This window comes from Chenopodium quinoa, unplaced genomic scaffold, assembly GCF_001683475.1.
Source record: "Chenopodium quinoa cultivar QQ74 unplaced genomic scaffold, ASM168347v1, whole genome shotgun sequence".
Taxonomy (NCBI): domain Eukaryota; kingdom Viridiplantae; phylum Streptophyta; class Magnoliopsida; order Caryophyllales; family Amaranthaceae; genus Chenopodium; species Chenopodium quinoa.
In genome coordinates, this window is record NW_018742412.1 from 672,591 (window position 1) to 689,926 (window position 17,336).

Below are 17,336 nucleotides of genomic sequence, written 5' to 3' on the forward strand. Positions count from 1 at the left end.
AGTATGTTTATCAGATGGCAAAACTGTAAATAAATCAACAACTTTATCCTATAAAGGACCCCATAATAGTTGATTTATTAAGCATGCCAAGATGACTAGATAAATAGTTGATTTATTTACAAATATGTCATGATGACTAAGCAAAATTGTTGATTATTTACAGTTTTGCCAAGGAGATAAACTAAGGCTTCCTCTTTACAAAAATCAAAGAAATATACATAGAACTTAAGAGGGGTTTAATGGCCTGGGTTTCAATTAAATTGACATAAATAAGAAGTTGAGGTGAAAAAAAGAAAATGGATGGAAATGAGAGGAATTTAGGTAATGTCTGAGATCGTGTAGATCACTACATTCGGCTCTAGTAAGTTGTTGCATTAGAGTAGAAATGGGAAGCTATAGGTGAGACTTCATGTGAAGGTGAGAGCCGTCTCACCAGTTGTTGGGTGAGGCTTGCATCTCCTAATACTTTGTGCAATGAAAATACCACCGATATTTATACTTAATAATGGGGAACAAAAATATATCAATATATTGGATGACATTGAGTAAATAATAAACACTAATACTACAAATCAAATAATATAATACTTGTACAGCTGAACTAGTTATATAATGAATAAATTAAATTGTATTACATAATCATGTACAAGAAACAAACAAAAATATTATGAACTTTATAAACAAATTTACCTAAGCGATACTTGTTTGTCTAGCTAAAGTACATGGTTAGGAATTTAGAACATAAGCGCTCCAAGTTGCACTACACTCTCTACAGCTAACTTCGCCATAATTGTTGTTGGATCTCCAACGGCTATTGATATCACATACACTACAATAGCCTTCAGAATTCTCCAATACTTGCTCCCATCTCTACCACTTCTTCGCTTATTAACTGTTGGTAGTAACTCCAAGTTCGCTAAAGCCATACCATCATTAATAGAGCTATTGCCTTTTATTGTGCTCTTAATAGCCAAATTCATAATGCAAGACACGTGACACTTATAATCCTTATTCTTAGATGCATAGAACCATCCAGAATCAATTACGTCACTCTTTTTAGCATCGTCTGTGCCACAGAGGTCACATTTTTTTGGTGCACTATCTTTCTTGAGAGTAAATATTTGACCATCAATCTCTAAATGAGATCCCAAGCTAGCACAACAAGGGTGCAAATCAAAACCCATTTTAAAACAATGGTAAACAAACCCTTTCACTTCAAATCCACAAGCGTCACAATATCGCTTATAACTAGGTTTTGGCAGTGGACGAGGTTCTTTCATGAATTCGAATATTTTATCATTTTGTAAGAATGATGGAGCTATTTTGTTTGATGGAAACATACACTGCAAATGAAGCACGTAGTCGCATTTGGTACACATATAGCTTTGTCCATGTCCATCCATCTTACAACCATCGCAATTGTAGGTCTTCATATGTTCTTTTTGCCGGAGATAATTATTTAGATGGGTAGGGCATCTCATAGGTCCAATGTCTTCCATGGTTCTGCTCACATAATTACATAATTATGATTAATTAGTCAACACAAAGTAATAAAAACATGGATTATATTATTAAAATACACATGATACCTATATATTATGTGGCCTAAAAGTATATAAGATTAAGCTTAGAACACTAAATTTTATACAATAATTAAAAGTTCTAGGTTCAAATCAAACCTATAGCATATATTTATATGGTAATTCAATGTTCTAGATTACAATCAACTTCGAAACATTTGCATTTCTGCCTCTTGTGCAACAACATTTCTCACTCGTGGTCATTTAAAAGTGCATTGGTATTTTTTTTAGTAAAACAAAAATATAATTGAAGAAAATAATATGAGAAATGATAAGAGAACATATCTGATTTAAAATAAAGCGAGCCAAAATTGATGCAAAATTTTTTCAGCCGATCTAAAAGGATCTCAATCAAAAGTCTTGATAAACTTCTGAAACTTAAAAGTCAACTCTTACAAATTTCTCCCTTTTGTTCTTCCTTCTCTTAATGTATTCTGCAATTTTAAAATAAAATAACTTTAAATTAGAAAATAAATTCTAAATCATATTAAATTGTTAGGGAAATTAAATTGTTAGCTGTGATTGAATACTTTGATAAAAATGTACCTTGATTATAATTTATGGAGTATATAATATACTTTGCATTCTCATATTTAATTCAAATCATATGATTTGTATCTTGTATACATCAATGACGGGAAAAAGAAGATTATAAAAAAGATTAGTAAAAAAACGTACATGATCATGTAAAAGTCATGAATTGCGATCTTTAGCATAACCCAACAACATTATATACTTGAATAGGGCAATTACATATTCGTTTTTACAACTTATCGGTTACTATCATATTCTTTGGAATAACATACATAATCTCACTAAAAATTAATTGGTAAAAACGTACATATACCAAAGCTCACTCCCTAATTAGATTAAATCTGGCTGCTAATTGTTACTAATTATTAAAAAGTAACAAAATAACATACGTATCTGAGCTCTCAATTAGATTAGATCAAGCTGCTAATAGTTTATACTAATGAAAATGTAACACAATTACACAAGTACCTTTATTATATCCATATTAGCAAAACAAAATTTAATTGAAGAAAATAATATGAGAAACATTAAGAGAACATACCTGATTGAATAACAGGATCTCAACCAAAAGTCTAACAATATTCTGAAACTTGAAAGTCAACGCTTACAATTTTCTCTCTATGTATTCTGCAATTGTAAATTAAAATAAAACTTTGTACATTAAATTACATTATACTTCTATATAATACAATTGTTAGTTGTGATTGAATAATAATATAAAACAAAAATATCTGTACCATGATATTAATATATGGAGTATATTATATACTAATTGCATTCTCACATTTAATCCAACTACATTTGAACATGATATGGAGTACACGAAGAACATTTAATTGCAATCTCACATATATGGAGTACATGATGAACATGTGAACGTTATGAATTGCGATCTTTAGCTTAACCCAACAACATTATATACTTAAAAAAGGCCATTACATATTCGTTCTTATTACAATTTTTTATTTAATTTCATAATCCGTGGAATAACAAATCCCATTAAAACATAATTATTAATTAGCATGAACATACATACATACCAAAGCTCACTCCCTAATTAGATTAGATCTGGTGCTAATTATTAAAAAAATAACAAAATAACATACGTACTTTTATTATCTGTAATAATCAAGAAATCAAAATTGATCAAGAAAGCAAATAATATAAAAATGCTAAGAAATATTAAAAGAACATACCTGATGATCTCAACTGAAGTCTCTAAAAATCTTCTAACACTTTAAAGCTAATTCTTACAATTTTCTCTCTCTTTTTTTTCTCTTCCTTCTCTCTATATGTAAACTACAATTGAGAATTTTGGTTATGATGAGTTACGACTTATGAAGTACGCAAGGGTTTATATAAGGGATATTAGCGAAGTTGCTTAGGTATTAAGAAATGATTAGTCCAAGGTTGATTAGGCGTTGGCTGTATAAACCGTGTTAGCCGCGCCGTGTGATTATCCGTGTAAGCGTGTGGATTCAATAGCAATAATATTTTTCCAACTAAATATGAGTTGGTGAGGGTTTAATGCGTCATGCGTGTAGTAATCCAACAAAAATAATACTGATAAATACAAATGGTTGTGATCACCAAAAAAAAAATACAAATGGTTGTAGTTAAATGAATCTTTGCCAACAAATGGACAACGAATATTCTTCCGCTTATCTTTAAGTTTTAGATATGGCAACCTAATTGACCTTGGCATGCAAGCTTCTTCGGTTTTTCAATAAACTTTATGTTTCAATACTTTTATCCATAGTATTAAATCACAATATATTCAGAAACTTCATCATCCATTAATGTGAAAATGGGTGCAACTTCAAACTGATTTCTTCTAGAGCAACTCCAATGGTTGAAAAAAGGGACTAGCTTGCAAATATTAAAACTTATAAACCAATAGCTATACCATTGTTGCAAATCTTGTGATTAGCTTTGGCAAGTAAATTAGCTTTGTAGAGCTAATTAGCTTGGTAAATATTTATTAGATAAAAAATATTTTAAATTTAAAAATAAATTAAATTATAACTAGCTTAACCATTGGAGCAACAAATAGCTAGAATTGTTGTATCTTAAAAAGATGATGTGGCACAACAAGCTATTATATTAACTAGCCAACCATTGTAGTTGTTTCCTGATGACTATTACCAAATAGCCTAAACTCTTTCCTAAAACCACCCATATATTTATAAAAGGTAACGTGGTACTAAATTTTATTTATTTATTTTATAAGTATGATTATCTAGGTGATTATGAATCAATGAGATGAAAATTCAAATAATATAAAAAAAAGCTTATCTTAAAATTCAATAAATAATTCGGGCATAGCACAGGCACAAAACTAGTTTAAAATTTATTTAATTAAAAAAATAGGTGAGAAAATACTACCTCTGTTAGTTAATTATTTATGTGTAACAAAAGAGTATTATTTGTGAGACATAAATTCTTTTGTTGCACATAATAATTAACGGAGGTAGTATAAAGTTTACAGATGAGAGTTCTATATTTAAAACTAATAATTTGAAAACTCTTATTTTTATATAAATTTTAGGTAATGTAACATTAGAAAACCATAAAATATTAACAATATGAAGTACATGAAGCAAGATAATTAATTGATGCTCTTATTTGATATTAGCAGCATATGAGTGATTTGGATAAAAAGAAAAAACAATAAATAAGAAAATTGATCTACTAACACACAACTCGAAAGATGAAGTAGACGAAAGTTGATCTACTAACACAAGTTCACTTGATAACTCTTAATTCCGGTAATTTAAATTCCGTATTTGTTGTTTAAATTGGGTAATTTGTATAGTAGATCTGGTTCTGGAATTGTTATTGAGCGGATATGGTTAATGTTTCTAGAATTCATTTTTTGAGTATTTTGATAATGCAATCATATGATATCTTAAGTTGTATTCAATTATAATGCCTAGGGTTACTTTCTTTTGACTCCAGTTGTGTCAATTAGAAATTATAATGAGTCTGGATGAAGGTTGAATTCTATGGATTGTTTATAATTGCTGACTAAATTGCTTTAATTAGTCGACTAAAGTTGAGTTGGTGCTTATTTAAGTTGATTAGTCGAATTTTCATAAGAATTATGTTGATTAAGTAATCCTATGTTGATTAAGTAATCCCATGTATTGTAAATCCTAACTTCTAGTTAATTAAAATTCCTTGATACCTATGGCCATTTAACAAATTTGGTTATATAGATTTGCTTTTATATATGAATAAATTATTTCAATTAGGATTATTAAATGGTTGGTCTGATTATGGTTAAATGATTTAGAACATTAGTTTCAATATTCTGTTCTATTTCTTTAAATGTAATCATTAGGTAAACTGTAGTGTCTTCTCCTTTCTTCAAATTCCAGTGCTTTGTAGGTTTGTTCAAAAAAATCTTTAAGTAATGAAAGAGAACACTTATGGATCGACTGAGATTGAGGAGGCAGGTCATGAAAGCATGAGTAATCCATATTCAGACAGTGTTGTTCCATTGTCGGACAGTCTTGTTCCTGTGGTGGCTGCTAAGGCAGGGGCATATGTAGATTTTGTTCCTAATTCATTGTTGACTCCAACGAAGACCATAGAGACTATGGAAACAAATAAGGTTTCTGTGTACTCTACAATTGAAAGTCCAAAAGTTGGTATGGTGTTTAAATCATGGCAAGAGACAGAGTCCTATTATAAACAATATGCCGAGCAAATAGGATTTGGGGTTACTAGGGTTCAAGGATATATGTTGAAGAAGAATAAGGAGAGGCGGGGGATAACCTAGATGTGTGAATGTTGGGGTCATCCAAATTCTAGGGCTAGAAGGGAAGTGAACAAGAGGGCAAAGTGCATGGATGTTTGCGGGACAGGTGGCACAGTTGATGGTGTCATTTGGGAGGATGAACTTGCTCGGTGTAAAAGGACATCGAAGCAATGTTTATGAGAAGCCAAAATATATGCAAGTGTGAATCAAGAGGGCCTATGGGTGTTGAGAAAGGTTGTATTGGACCATGTGCACCAAGTTTCCCCTTCTAAGTCCAAGTTGGTGAAGGAATATCGTATGAACAAGTTGACAACCAATGTCAAAAAGGCGTTAATAAACTACTACAATGAAGGTGTTCCAGTTACTCACATTCATGGTTGCTTGGGACTAGATAAATGTGAAGGGATCATGCATGACTACAGTTAAGGATTTACAATAAGAAGTCTACAAAGATAGGAGGGCTAGGTTGAATATGGAAGGTGGTGATTGTGTTGCTATGATGGAGTATTTTGAGAAGATGCAAGCTGACAATTCTAATTTCTATCACACACATCGTCGTAATGAAGATGTTCGTATGAAAGATGTGATGTGGGTGGATGCTCGAAGTAGGGGGGCTTTCAAGTACTTTGGAGATGTGGTGTGCATGGATGCCACTTGTTTCACAAACGAGTTTAGGCTTCCCTTTGTGAATGTTGTTGGTGTGAATCACCACGGCCAATCTATTTTGTTGGGGTGTGCTCTAGTTTCACATGAAGACACAAACACGTACTCTTGGTTCATTCGTCAATGGTTGGCTTGCATGTGAAACAACCCAATAAATGCAATCCTAACTGATTAAGCAGCTGCTATTCGCAAGGCACTATCCTTAGAGATGCCTACAACTCGTCACAGATGGTGTATTTGGCATATAATGTGTAAAATTCTGGAGAAGCTCGGGAGGTGTGATGGGTAAGTAATGATCTGACACCTCTTTTCAGCCTTTTTTTGACATTTCTCACCATGTTTAAGTTCTATGCATTCTTTTACTGCATTCTTAGTGAAAGGAATGGTGTCCTTCGAACAAGTGTACTATTCCGTTAGTGGGTACAAAATTATTAGAAAACTAATATATTCAGTAAGGTCAAGTGATCGAAATGCCTAGGTGGAGGCCGCTTCCGATCAGTAATATTAATGTATAATTAATATTACAGCTTAATCTTGACTGAACCCTTCGGGTCACACCCTTAGCAGTAAACGAACCGACTCGACGAATTAATTCGGAAGAAATTAATTCGTCGCCCGAATATTAAATATTTAGACGTCAGAAATTCGAGCTTAGAACGTCAAAACCGAGCGTCGGAAGTCGAGTCAAAAATAGTAAATGACAAGACGCGCAAAATAATAATAAATGGACCATATTCCAAAATACCCCTAGCATCGCAGTTCCTCGAGAATCCGAGTGCTAGGGGCAAAAATGTCCTAGTATAGGTGGCTAGCAAGCGCACCAAGCCGAGCCATGCATGGCCGGCTGGTACATGCTAGCGCACCATAGCTAGCAGCATGCTAGCAGCCGCAAGCAACGCATGCTAGCAGTAGCTAGCACCCGCAAGCATGCGTGCTAGCAGCGCACGTAAGGGCCAACATCCCACACTTGTGTTCGTAGCTTGCTAGCCATAACAGTAGCCCGCAACATCAAGTGCGGGGATGGGCTCTCGGCTGGGCTGCAGCTGGGCCATATGGCCGAGTACTAGGGGAAGCAAGTGGGAGCATATGGAAGCAAGTGGGGTGAGCGACATGTGGCACAAGGAGAGTATTGAGTGGGGAGCAAGTATGGTCCCCTACTCTCCATGTGGTCCTCACCACCCTTTACATATGATAGTGCCACTTATAGATTTATTATTAGTTTCCTTATTTATTTTAATTTAGCTTTAAAATAAATTGTGGAATTTCATGACTCCCACATTGATGGGATAGAAATTCCCACTCTCCCTCTAGCCTATAAATAAACATCTTGGGTTTTTGGGAAGAGTGCTTGAGTAGGAGTTCAATAGAGCATTGTATTAGCAAAAACTCTTAAACTCATATAATACTCGGGTTTTGGTCGGACCTCGCTAACCTTGAGGTCACAGAGCTAAAAGTCGCTAGTAGTTTTTGCGGGTGGATTTCTGTTGGAGGCTCGCGTATTTTCGGAGCTTAAAGCTTTCAAGTAAGAGCCCGACTTTGAGGGCGAAGCACGCTTCAAAGGTAAATTCCGATTTTATCCTTTTATATTTATTTGTTATGCTTTATGGTATTATTAATTGCGAGTGGTTCTTTGGGTCGGGGTTGTTTCCGCGGTGAGTCGGACTCACCAAACCCCAAGAGCGGTATCGGAGCCTCGCTCGTTTATTTTTAAAATCATAATATTTTTCAAGGTGTTTTGTGGCTTAATTTTTCTGGTTTTGAGTTGCTAATTAGATTAGTAGCTCATTTTATTTATTTTAACCTTGTATTAAAGTTGTTATCAGCTCCGAACCCAGATTTTGACCCAAAAATAATGAATTTTTGGTGGAAAAGGCGTTCTGGAAATGTTTTCACCCTTTAGGGCTCGATTTTTAGCAAACCAAACGACCATAAATGCACTTTTCGAGGGATTTTTCGTTTTGACGAAAAATTTCAAGTCTTTCTAACCTTGAAAATTAATTTCATATTTATGATGGTTATGTAATTGGTTCAATACATATTTTATATGCAATTTTAAACCTCTTTAGGAATGATTACTTGGTGCTAATTTGTGCTTGAAAGCTTGGTTTAATTTTTCACATAATTGCAAACTAGTTGCATTAAGTGTGAAATTGTTGTTTTTTGAGGCTTCCAAGTACTAAAGATTCAATCTTTAATTATGTTAAATGATTGAAACTTTAAGTTACTAAATTCCATGAATTTTTGTTAAACTTTTTTTATTTAATCATTTTTAGTTGATTGGAATCACAAAGTTTGAAACTTTGTGATAGAAAATTGTTTATCTTCACATTGGAAGATATAATTTTTCAAGGATTCACAAGTATTAAAGTTGGAATCTTTATTGAACTTATGTTCATTTTTCCAACTCCCTCTTATTTTGTTAAAAACTCAAGATTAATTTAAATTAATTAAATTAATAGTGAGTAATTGCCCTCTTATTTTTGTTGCACCAAGTTAAACTAATTTCATTAAAGAATGGTTCTTGGGAATTATTTTGAAAATTTTATTTTAAGTTAGACTTGTTTAAATTTTTCATTTTGCTCAATAAATTAGTTCTAAAATTAATTTAGAAATAATTAAAATGTCACGGAAAATTTTGGGATCAAAGTCTCGTGGCTATGGCACGCAAATCAAGGCATAAGCACCCTTGGCTAGCCGGGCTGCGTAGCAGCCCGCATGTGGATGCCAAGGGGCTGCCTTGAGGATGCGTGCAACCAAGCCGTGGCTAGGTACACACGACCTCATAGCAGCAGCAACACACTGCCTTGATGGTGCGTGCTGTGGTGCGTAGTGTATGGGGCTGCTATGGTGTGTGGTGCGTGGTGCGTGGTGCACGAGCGTGGTGCGTGGTGCACGAGCGTGGTGTGCTTGGGCTTGGTGCATGCGTCGTGTAAAAGGGAATATGCGTAGACGTTGCTTGCGAAGTAATGTAGTGCAATGAGTTCGTACAACATGGCCATCAAGGGCCACGTTATTGATGTTTGAAAGTTCGCTGATGTGGGCCACGTTATTGATGTGTAACGCTTAGCGACATTGGGCCCACTCCCATGTTCATTGAGCATCAAACGGTTGTGCGGAATGTGAGCACTCCATGTCTTAGTGCTAGGCACTTAGACATTTTGGACTACGTATTTTTGCTTAAATTATCATTTAATTATTTTATTAATCTAATTTGTTTTTAATTACTTAATAAATTTTGGAAGCTAGGCCTCGGGTTTTGAGCGGCATTGGCAAAATTTATTTTGACAAATTTTGGGTTTTACCGGCTTAATTAATTGGATTAATTGAGTTGGATGTGGAATTTAGTGGGAGCTTCAAATATTAATTGCGCTTATTTACATAACCAGTTAAAACAACTTTGACTAGTTTTAATTAGGAGTGTTAATTGGATTAACCACCTAGATTAGTTACGAGTTCACGTGTGTTTATGCATTGTTACTTAGCTTGTTTATCGTTGTAAAATGCATGGGCCATTCACAGATAGTGAATGGATGAATGGAATGTATATTATGTCACAGGTTTTATGAAATGGCAACTAGTGGGGCCCGATTAGGATAGAAAATACAGACTGCAATCCGTGATGTATTTTTGTAAATCTAAATACGGTCTGTGAACCGTTGAGTATTTTGTACCTTAATATTTAGATTAGTCCTAATCGTAGATAATAGTAATTGCATTTAATTTTGGTCAAGTCTTGGAAGACGAAGCCATGAAGTTGCAAATGAAGACCTTTTGAAGATTTCAAGATCTAAAGGGGTCATGCTAGTTTCCAAATGCATCTCTATTTATGTTTTTAGATATATATATATATATATATATATATGTGTGTGTGTGTGTGTGTGTGTGTGTGTGTGTGTGTGTGTGTGTGTGTGTGTGTGTGTGTGTGTGTGTGTGTTTATGTATACGAATTATATGTTAGATGCATGTTTAGGATTTTGAATGTTGTGATAATTAATTAAGTTCACTTAAATCAACCAACGTAGAAACCCTAGGTCCCTAAATATTGAGTAAAACTTGTCATTCCAAAACAACACTTACTAACCAAACGAGGGTAGTGGTGTGCTACGCCAAAGCGAGGCATCACTACCTCTCCAAGGAACGTAAGGCATACCGGGTATGCAAGTTGGTTTTGGTTGTACTCAACGATATGAGTGTTGGAGTCCTAACATGTCGTGGCAAAGTGAATAAATTGTTGAGACAGCATTAGATGCGACGATTTATTCAACCAAGAGTGGCTTGGAGCCATTAGCAAAGCGTTGCTTACCTTAGGAGATTGAGTGTTAAGACAAGCTAAAGCATGTTTAACCACTCTTTGTTTCTTCACATCTTGGAATCGACTTATTCTCGCCAAATGGGGACAATTTTAATGCGTGGATAAGACGTTTAATAAGATTGAAAATTTGCATGAATACTTTTTAATTTTCAAACTTAATATGTTATTTACTTGATAAATTGTTATACTTTGAACTTATATTTGTAGAATTCCAAATCAGACTGTATTGTTTTCCATGATTGGTAAAGGAAATCTTTGAGAATGGTTCTCAAAGAATAGTAAAGCATTTCTAAAATACTATTCTCATAAATGACTTTTATGACAAAGTCCGAAAGGACGGTTGGACATCATGTATTCAAAATACTAGGTAATTTTGATAAAACATGTAGTATTGAGTTGCAAACTCAAATTGTCAATATTGACAACCAACATATCTTTTCGTTTAATAACATAGATGATTAGGACTCATTGATGTAGTAATTCAAGCGTGAATTAAAGGAAAAGATGAAACTTTGTTTTACGTCGCATTAGATGCTTAAATATTCCTAACAAAGTATAAAAGTCAAAGACTCTTAAAGAAATGGTTCTTAAAAGATTATGAGATAAAGTATGATAAGAAATATAGGAAACGAGGAACGAAGAAAAGGAATAAGATACCATTTCAACCCATGAGTTCATGTTATTGTATTTAACTTAGCAATTCGTTATGTTCATAAGTGTTTCGGATGTTTTTGTCCCTCGGAAGAGTTACAACACGAAGATTGATCCGGTGCGGCCTGTACCTGCAAAACAAGCGAAGACATCGGTTGGGTGGTGCTCCGCCTCCGACGAACAAGTTAGTCACTTGAAGGGAGAGAAAAAGGTGCGGAAATTTAGGTGGGTATCTGCTCGGATTCCAAGCTCAGATGTCTCTATCACAGGGACAGTTTGTAATAAGTGGTAAAACGTGTCCTCCAAAAGAGGGGAATCTCCCTATTTATAGGGTCCTCGGGATTTGTACCCTTGATTAGGTCACTGAACCCTAATCATTGGTGGGCTGCGCCGCATTGCGGCTTTCTCGGGATTTGGGCCTGAAGGCCGCCATTCCTCCTAGGTTTCTGGAGTGACACATGTCAAGCAGGGATAGGTCCACTTTTGGCCATCCTGGGGCTGACACGTGTCATCCTCTGATTGGACCACGTGGCGGGTAAAATTACCCTAAACATTTGCCCCTCACAGATGTGACGTGGCACGCCACGTGGAATCTGTGACACGCGTCACGCTCCGGTTGGTGGTAATTTTACCGCAAAAAAGTAACCGTTCACCTTCCGAGTAAATTACGGGAATGCCCTCGCATTTACCCTCTATATATAGCCGTTTACCCTCATAATTTTGTACGTTTACAAAAATTTTCAAGAGAGACAACTTTGAGAGAGCAGAAGTCATCCGTTTGAGTCAGGCGCAAGCAAGAAAGCTCGTTCTTCGTCAACCCAGCCGGAACCGTCTATCTTCAGATATCAAATCTAAAGGTACCATCTCTGCCTCTCTCAGCTCTTTTTCTTGTTTCACCGCTTGTAAATATTTCTTGCAATAAATGGATGCATCACCAACACACATGGTACAACCTAGGTTAGAGTCCAGCCGGTCACCAGGAACGGCTGAGTCTAGGACTGGGAGTGCCATCTCGGGGTGTTGGGACAACCCTTTGGCTTGGATTCCGACCATTTATGTGTTTGTGCAGGACACAATAGCTCGGACTATGCAGACGGCCCCCGATCCGGACTACAGAAGCGAGGGCTCAGGCGGTCAAACGCTTGGGGGAGAAACGTCTGGTCAGAGAAACCAGACGGCTCTGGAGAGATCCCCTCCGCCTGCCCCTTCAACTTCCGCAGATTCCTTTTTAAAAGAGTGCGACCAAGGCGGCGATGAAGCCGTCTCAGCTCATTTGCCACAAAATGAGGAGGAGACGGAGAACGACAGCTCCGCCACCACTTCTGAGAGCAGTGACGACTTGCCACCGCTTAAGGATAGCGAGGAGGAGGAGAGGAAGAAGTGGAGTGAGAAGGACGACCCCTTCAAAAATGCACCCATTAGGAGACGGGTACAAAATCAGAGTGCCGCCTGAGGACAGCACCATCGCATGGGAAGACGATCAACAGAACGCCAACAGATATTTTGGTTGTTATGAGGCAGCGTTCAAGGCCGGTCTTCGCTTTCCCCTTCACCAGGCGGTGAAGGAAATCTTGAGAGGCCACGACCTCGGAGTCTGGCAACTTACCCCCAATTCTTGGGCAAACATCTTGGGGTATGTTGCCGCCTGCGAACTCTAGGGGCTCCATCCTGGCTGGGAAGCTTTTGCTAAGATGCATTATCTTAGCCGAAGCCCAGGCGGTTGCAGGGCGTGGTACACTTTAACCCCATATCCCCAATATATGATGACCTTGGACAAGGTCTCTAAGTTCGACGCCTGGAAACACAGGTTCTACCTGTTGTCAGCTCCCAACAGGCGGGAAAACTATGAGTTCCGCCAGTACAATAAGAAGCCCGACCTGATGGGCCGGAAGTGCGCTCTTCCCCGGATCCCAGATGAGGACTTTGACAAAATAATTGAGGCAGACTTTTTCGGCCTCATAGACGCAACCTTGTCAACCGGGGAGACAATAAAAGTTCCCAAGAACTAGATACCTAAGAGCGCCTGGTTAAGGGACGAGTGTTTCTTAGTCGCCTGCGGGCTAGGAAACATGTTTATCACACGTATGCGCCTGAGATCACATCCGCATATAGTACTTTTGTATCAGAATTGATTGATGATATATTGACCAAACTTTTTCTTTTTTGCAGATGAAGCTTTAAGCGTGTTGCAGACGGAGAAGACACCCAAGCGGTCCTCTACAACCATCCGCAAGGAGCTTGCGGAAAAAACATGCGGCTGCAGTCAAGGCCTAGGTAAAAAACGCTTGACTCTTTCTTAGATTGGCCTCAAAGTTTACTTTCTCCGGAGGCCAACTTTAACTTGGTTATTTTCACAGGGGGGAGAGGTAGAAAGACGTTTGAGAAAGATCTCAAACGGGCAAGGGAGGAATCCACCTCCACCCCTAACAAGACCAAAAAATCCGCCTCCGCCTTAACTCCTGGCGCCTCAGCCGGGAACCAACAGATGTGGATAGGGGGCGAAATGAGTAGATAGGCGGCAGTCTGTGCCTCGACCTCGTCAACCCCCTATCAGCAACCGGGGGGTTCACCACGCCTGCAAGCGGCTCCCGCTTGGCCGGCTCTGAAGGTGAGAACCCATTTGAATCCTCACCTGAGCTGGGGTGGCCTTTGCAAGTGAAATCCCACTCCCAACAGACGTCATCCTCAGACGGTCGGCAACAGATAGGTGTTCCTTAATTTCTCACTCATCACCTATTGATTATGGTGCAGATCAATCTCCCCGCTGGCCAGACGTCCAGAAGCATGCTAAAGCCATGATGGAGGCAGTGAGCAGGAAGGATAAGAATGCTATCCCTGGGATAGAGACGTTCAACCTGGAACGAATCTTGTCCCTTTTGGCTGAGATAAGATACTTAACAATTTTTTCCAAGTGATTTACTCCGCCCGCAATACTAACTTGATTTGCTTTTACAGGCTATGCTGCGGGTAGACGAGCTCAAGCGTCCTTATTCCCGCAAACGGGAAGAGGTAAAAAGGGCCAAGAAGTCCGTCACAGACGCTGATAATGTTGCTTTATACTACACAACGACACAGGCGTCGACAATCCAGCACCTGGAAGCGGATCTGAAGACGGCCAACCAACGGGTGAGCGACGCTGAGACGGCTTAGAAGAAGGCTGAGGAGGCCTAGAAAAAGGCAGATGAAGGCCTCAAGAAGGATGACGAGGCGCTCAAGAAGGCCCAGGCGGACCTTGGCACACTTCAAGGTGTTTCTTAAGAGAACACCAACTTAAAAACCAAGGTTGAGAGGCTAGAGAAGGACAATGCCAACACTGAGCTTCCCGCGCCTGAGCTACCCGGTCCTGGTGAAGCACAAGAGATTCCCTCAGATGATGAGGAAGAGAAGGACCAAGAGGAGCCGCTTGTGGGCCAGCAGTGATTTTCAGCGGCAGTATGCCAGCTCTTCTTTTTTATTTGTTCTTTAATCTGCGACAGTATGCCAAAAACTTTCTTTTTCGGCTTGCGTGCCGAGTATCCTTGTATTTACCGGCTGAGGAGCCGGGTTAATCAACAATTTCTATTTTCTCCCGGACAGGGTCCGGTTAACATTTGATCCACTACCACCGTTTAGTTGGGTGGACTTTTAATGAATGCACCGACTGAGTCGGTTTTGATCATTTTTGGATTTCAATTTTTGCATTTGTGTGTATATGCCTGATTTTTGCCTAACTTATTAAAAGCATGCGGCGATTTTTTGCCTAACTTATTAAAAGCCGGCTGTCCTTGCCCCTGGACGGATGTGTGCTTGGTTTCAAATGGAGTTGGTTGATTGACTTGGAAACGTCTGATGCTGAAAAAAGCATGATACGTTTGTAAGTCAATCAATCACAGTAGTGATCGCCCCAAACCAAGTGCACAGCCGTACACCAACAGGCGTTCCAGTCACTAACCAGACGGTGTTTATCCGTCTTGGTAGAGATTGCATAGCCATTGCACAACTCTTTTTCCCCAATTGGGATAGAAAGTGCAACTTTGGAATAAATAACCTAAGTGAGAATTTCAGCCGGTGACCGACTGATGCCCTAGGGCATCCGGTATTCCGTGACTTGATTGTTCTTCATAGATCATTCTGGTCAGACGGCTATGAGTTGACCAATTCAGTCGTTTAATTTTTGCCATCTGCATAGGTACGTAGAACCAACGAATAGTCTGTTCTCTGCGACGATTGCACCCGGAGGGGTGTCGCCGGACGCCTTTGTCCAGTTTGGGAATGGTGGTTTTATAAAATAAGCAACCATCCGGCCATTTTAGTGTTTGGTCTTGTTTGAGACCGGTTGTGTAGCCACTAAGCGTTTTTGTACTTAGTTTTTAATCGGAGCATTGGCCGAACGTTATTGAATTACACTAAGTATCGAACTTAGTTGGTTAAACAAAAAGTCCGTCTGCATAATTACCCAGGAAGACAGGCAATTATTAAATTATACCAAGTATCAAACTTAGTAAATTAAATAAATAAAAGGATCCGTCTGAGTATTACCCAGGCGGTCAATAAATTATAACCTTTACTAAGTATCAAACTTAGTTAGTTAAATGAAGAATCCGTCTGAGTATTACTCAGGCGGATAATAAAAAAACAACAAAACAATTTTGCAAACAAAGTTTGAATTCTCATTAATTGACTCACTGTTTACAAAAAACTTACATTCTCAGAAGTAGTACTTCTTCAAATTGTTTACATTCCAAGTTCTGGGCAGGCGCCTGCCGTCTGGAGTTTCCAGGCGCTAGGTGCCGTCTCTTACTTCTTCATAGATCCAGTAGGAACCTTCCCAATTTGGAGTTAGCTTTCCCAGCTCATTGGCCCTACCGGTTGCCTCCATTTTTCGTAACACTAAGTCGTCAACTTTTAAGGGACGCTTGTGTACTTTCTTGTTGTAAGCTCTGGTCAATCTCAGACGGTAAATCTAATGACGCAAGGCGGCATTGCCCCTTTGTTCTGGGAGTGAATCCAATGCTAGGCGCATTACTTCCCAATTTGCCTCTTCATCATATAGCATGACTCTGAGAGTCGGCTCGTAATTTTCAATGGGCAAGACGACTTCAGCACCGTATACCATGAGAAATGGGGTTTCACCGGTTGCTCCCTTTGCTGTTGTCCGGATGGCCCATAAGACATGGATTAACTCTTCTGCCCACAAGCCACCGACTCTTTCAATTTTCTTCTTAATGCCGTCTGAGATTAGTTTGTTGAAGGCTTAAACTTGGCCGTTTGCTTGGGGTCGGCCGACTGTTGCAAAACAGCTTGAGATCCCTTGATCTCCCAACCAAGTTTTGAGCCGAGGCGTCTTAAACTGAGGACCATTATCAAACACCATAGACATAGGCACCCCATACCGGGTGATAATGTTCTTCCAGATGAAGGAAATTACGTTTGAGGTCTTAATGTTCTTAACCGCCTCAGCCTCCACCCACTTGGTGAAATAATGCACAGCCACCAAGATGTAGCGCTTTCCGCCTGGAGCAGGCGTGTAAGAACCTAAAATGTCCATGCCCCAGTTTGCAAACGGGATTGGGTTGTGGATGGCCGTCAGATCAGTAGCCGGACAATGAATAAGTTTGCCAAATTTTTGGCACTTGTCACATTTCTTCACCAACTCCTTGACGTCTGCCTCAAGGGTGGGACAAAAATAATGTCGTCTGGCTCTGACGGCTAGGGACCTGCCGCCTATGTGGGAGGTGTAGACTCCCGAGTGCAAGTCTTCGAGAACTTCCTTCCCCTTTTCTGGGGTGACACACTTCAACAAAGGCTTCAGAAACCCCTCCTTGAAGAGTTCTTCGTTTCTTAATTCAAAGCT

General features: G+C 38.5%; 1 protein-coding gene across 2 annotated transcripts; it reads right to left on the minus strand.

Moving 5' to 3' along the window:
* Positions 1 to 577: 577 nt before the first annotated feature.
* On the minus strand, positions 578 to 3,486 carry LOC110706215. 2 transcript variants are annotated; one of them, XM_021884113.1, is made up of 4 exons: positions 3,311 to 3,486; positions 2,656 to 2,741; positions 1,977 to 2,014; positions 578 to 1,503 (listed from the first exon to the last, which is right to left on the minus strand). In XM_021884113.1, the coding sequence occupies exon 4, from the start codon at positions 1,497 to 1,499 to the stop codon at positions 735 to 737; it is 765 nt and encodes a 254-aa protein (XP_021739805.1). In that variant the 5' UTR covers positions 1,500 to 1,503; positions 1,977 to 2,014; positions 2,656 to 2,741; positions 3,311 to 3,486; the 3' UTR covers positions 578 to 734. The 2 variants fall into 2 exon arrangements, with proteins under 2 accessions (XP_021739805.1, XP_021739810.1); XM_021884118.1 differs by lacking the exon at positions 1,977 to 2,014.
* Positions 3,487 to 17,336: the final 13,850 nt, after the last annotated feature.

What these genes read in the sequence shown, in the direction of transcription:
- LOC110706215 (XM_021884118.1), bottom strand. Translation starts at nt 1,499, where the DNA reads ATGGAAGACATTGGACCTATGAGATGCCCTACCCATCTAAATAATTAT.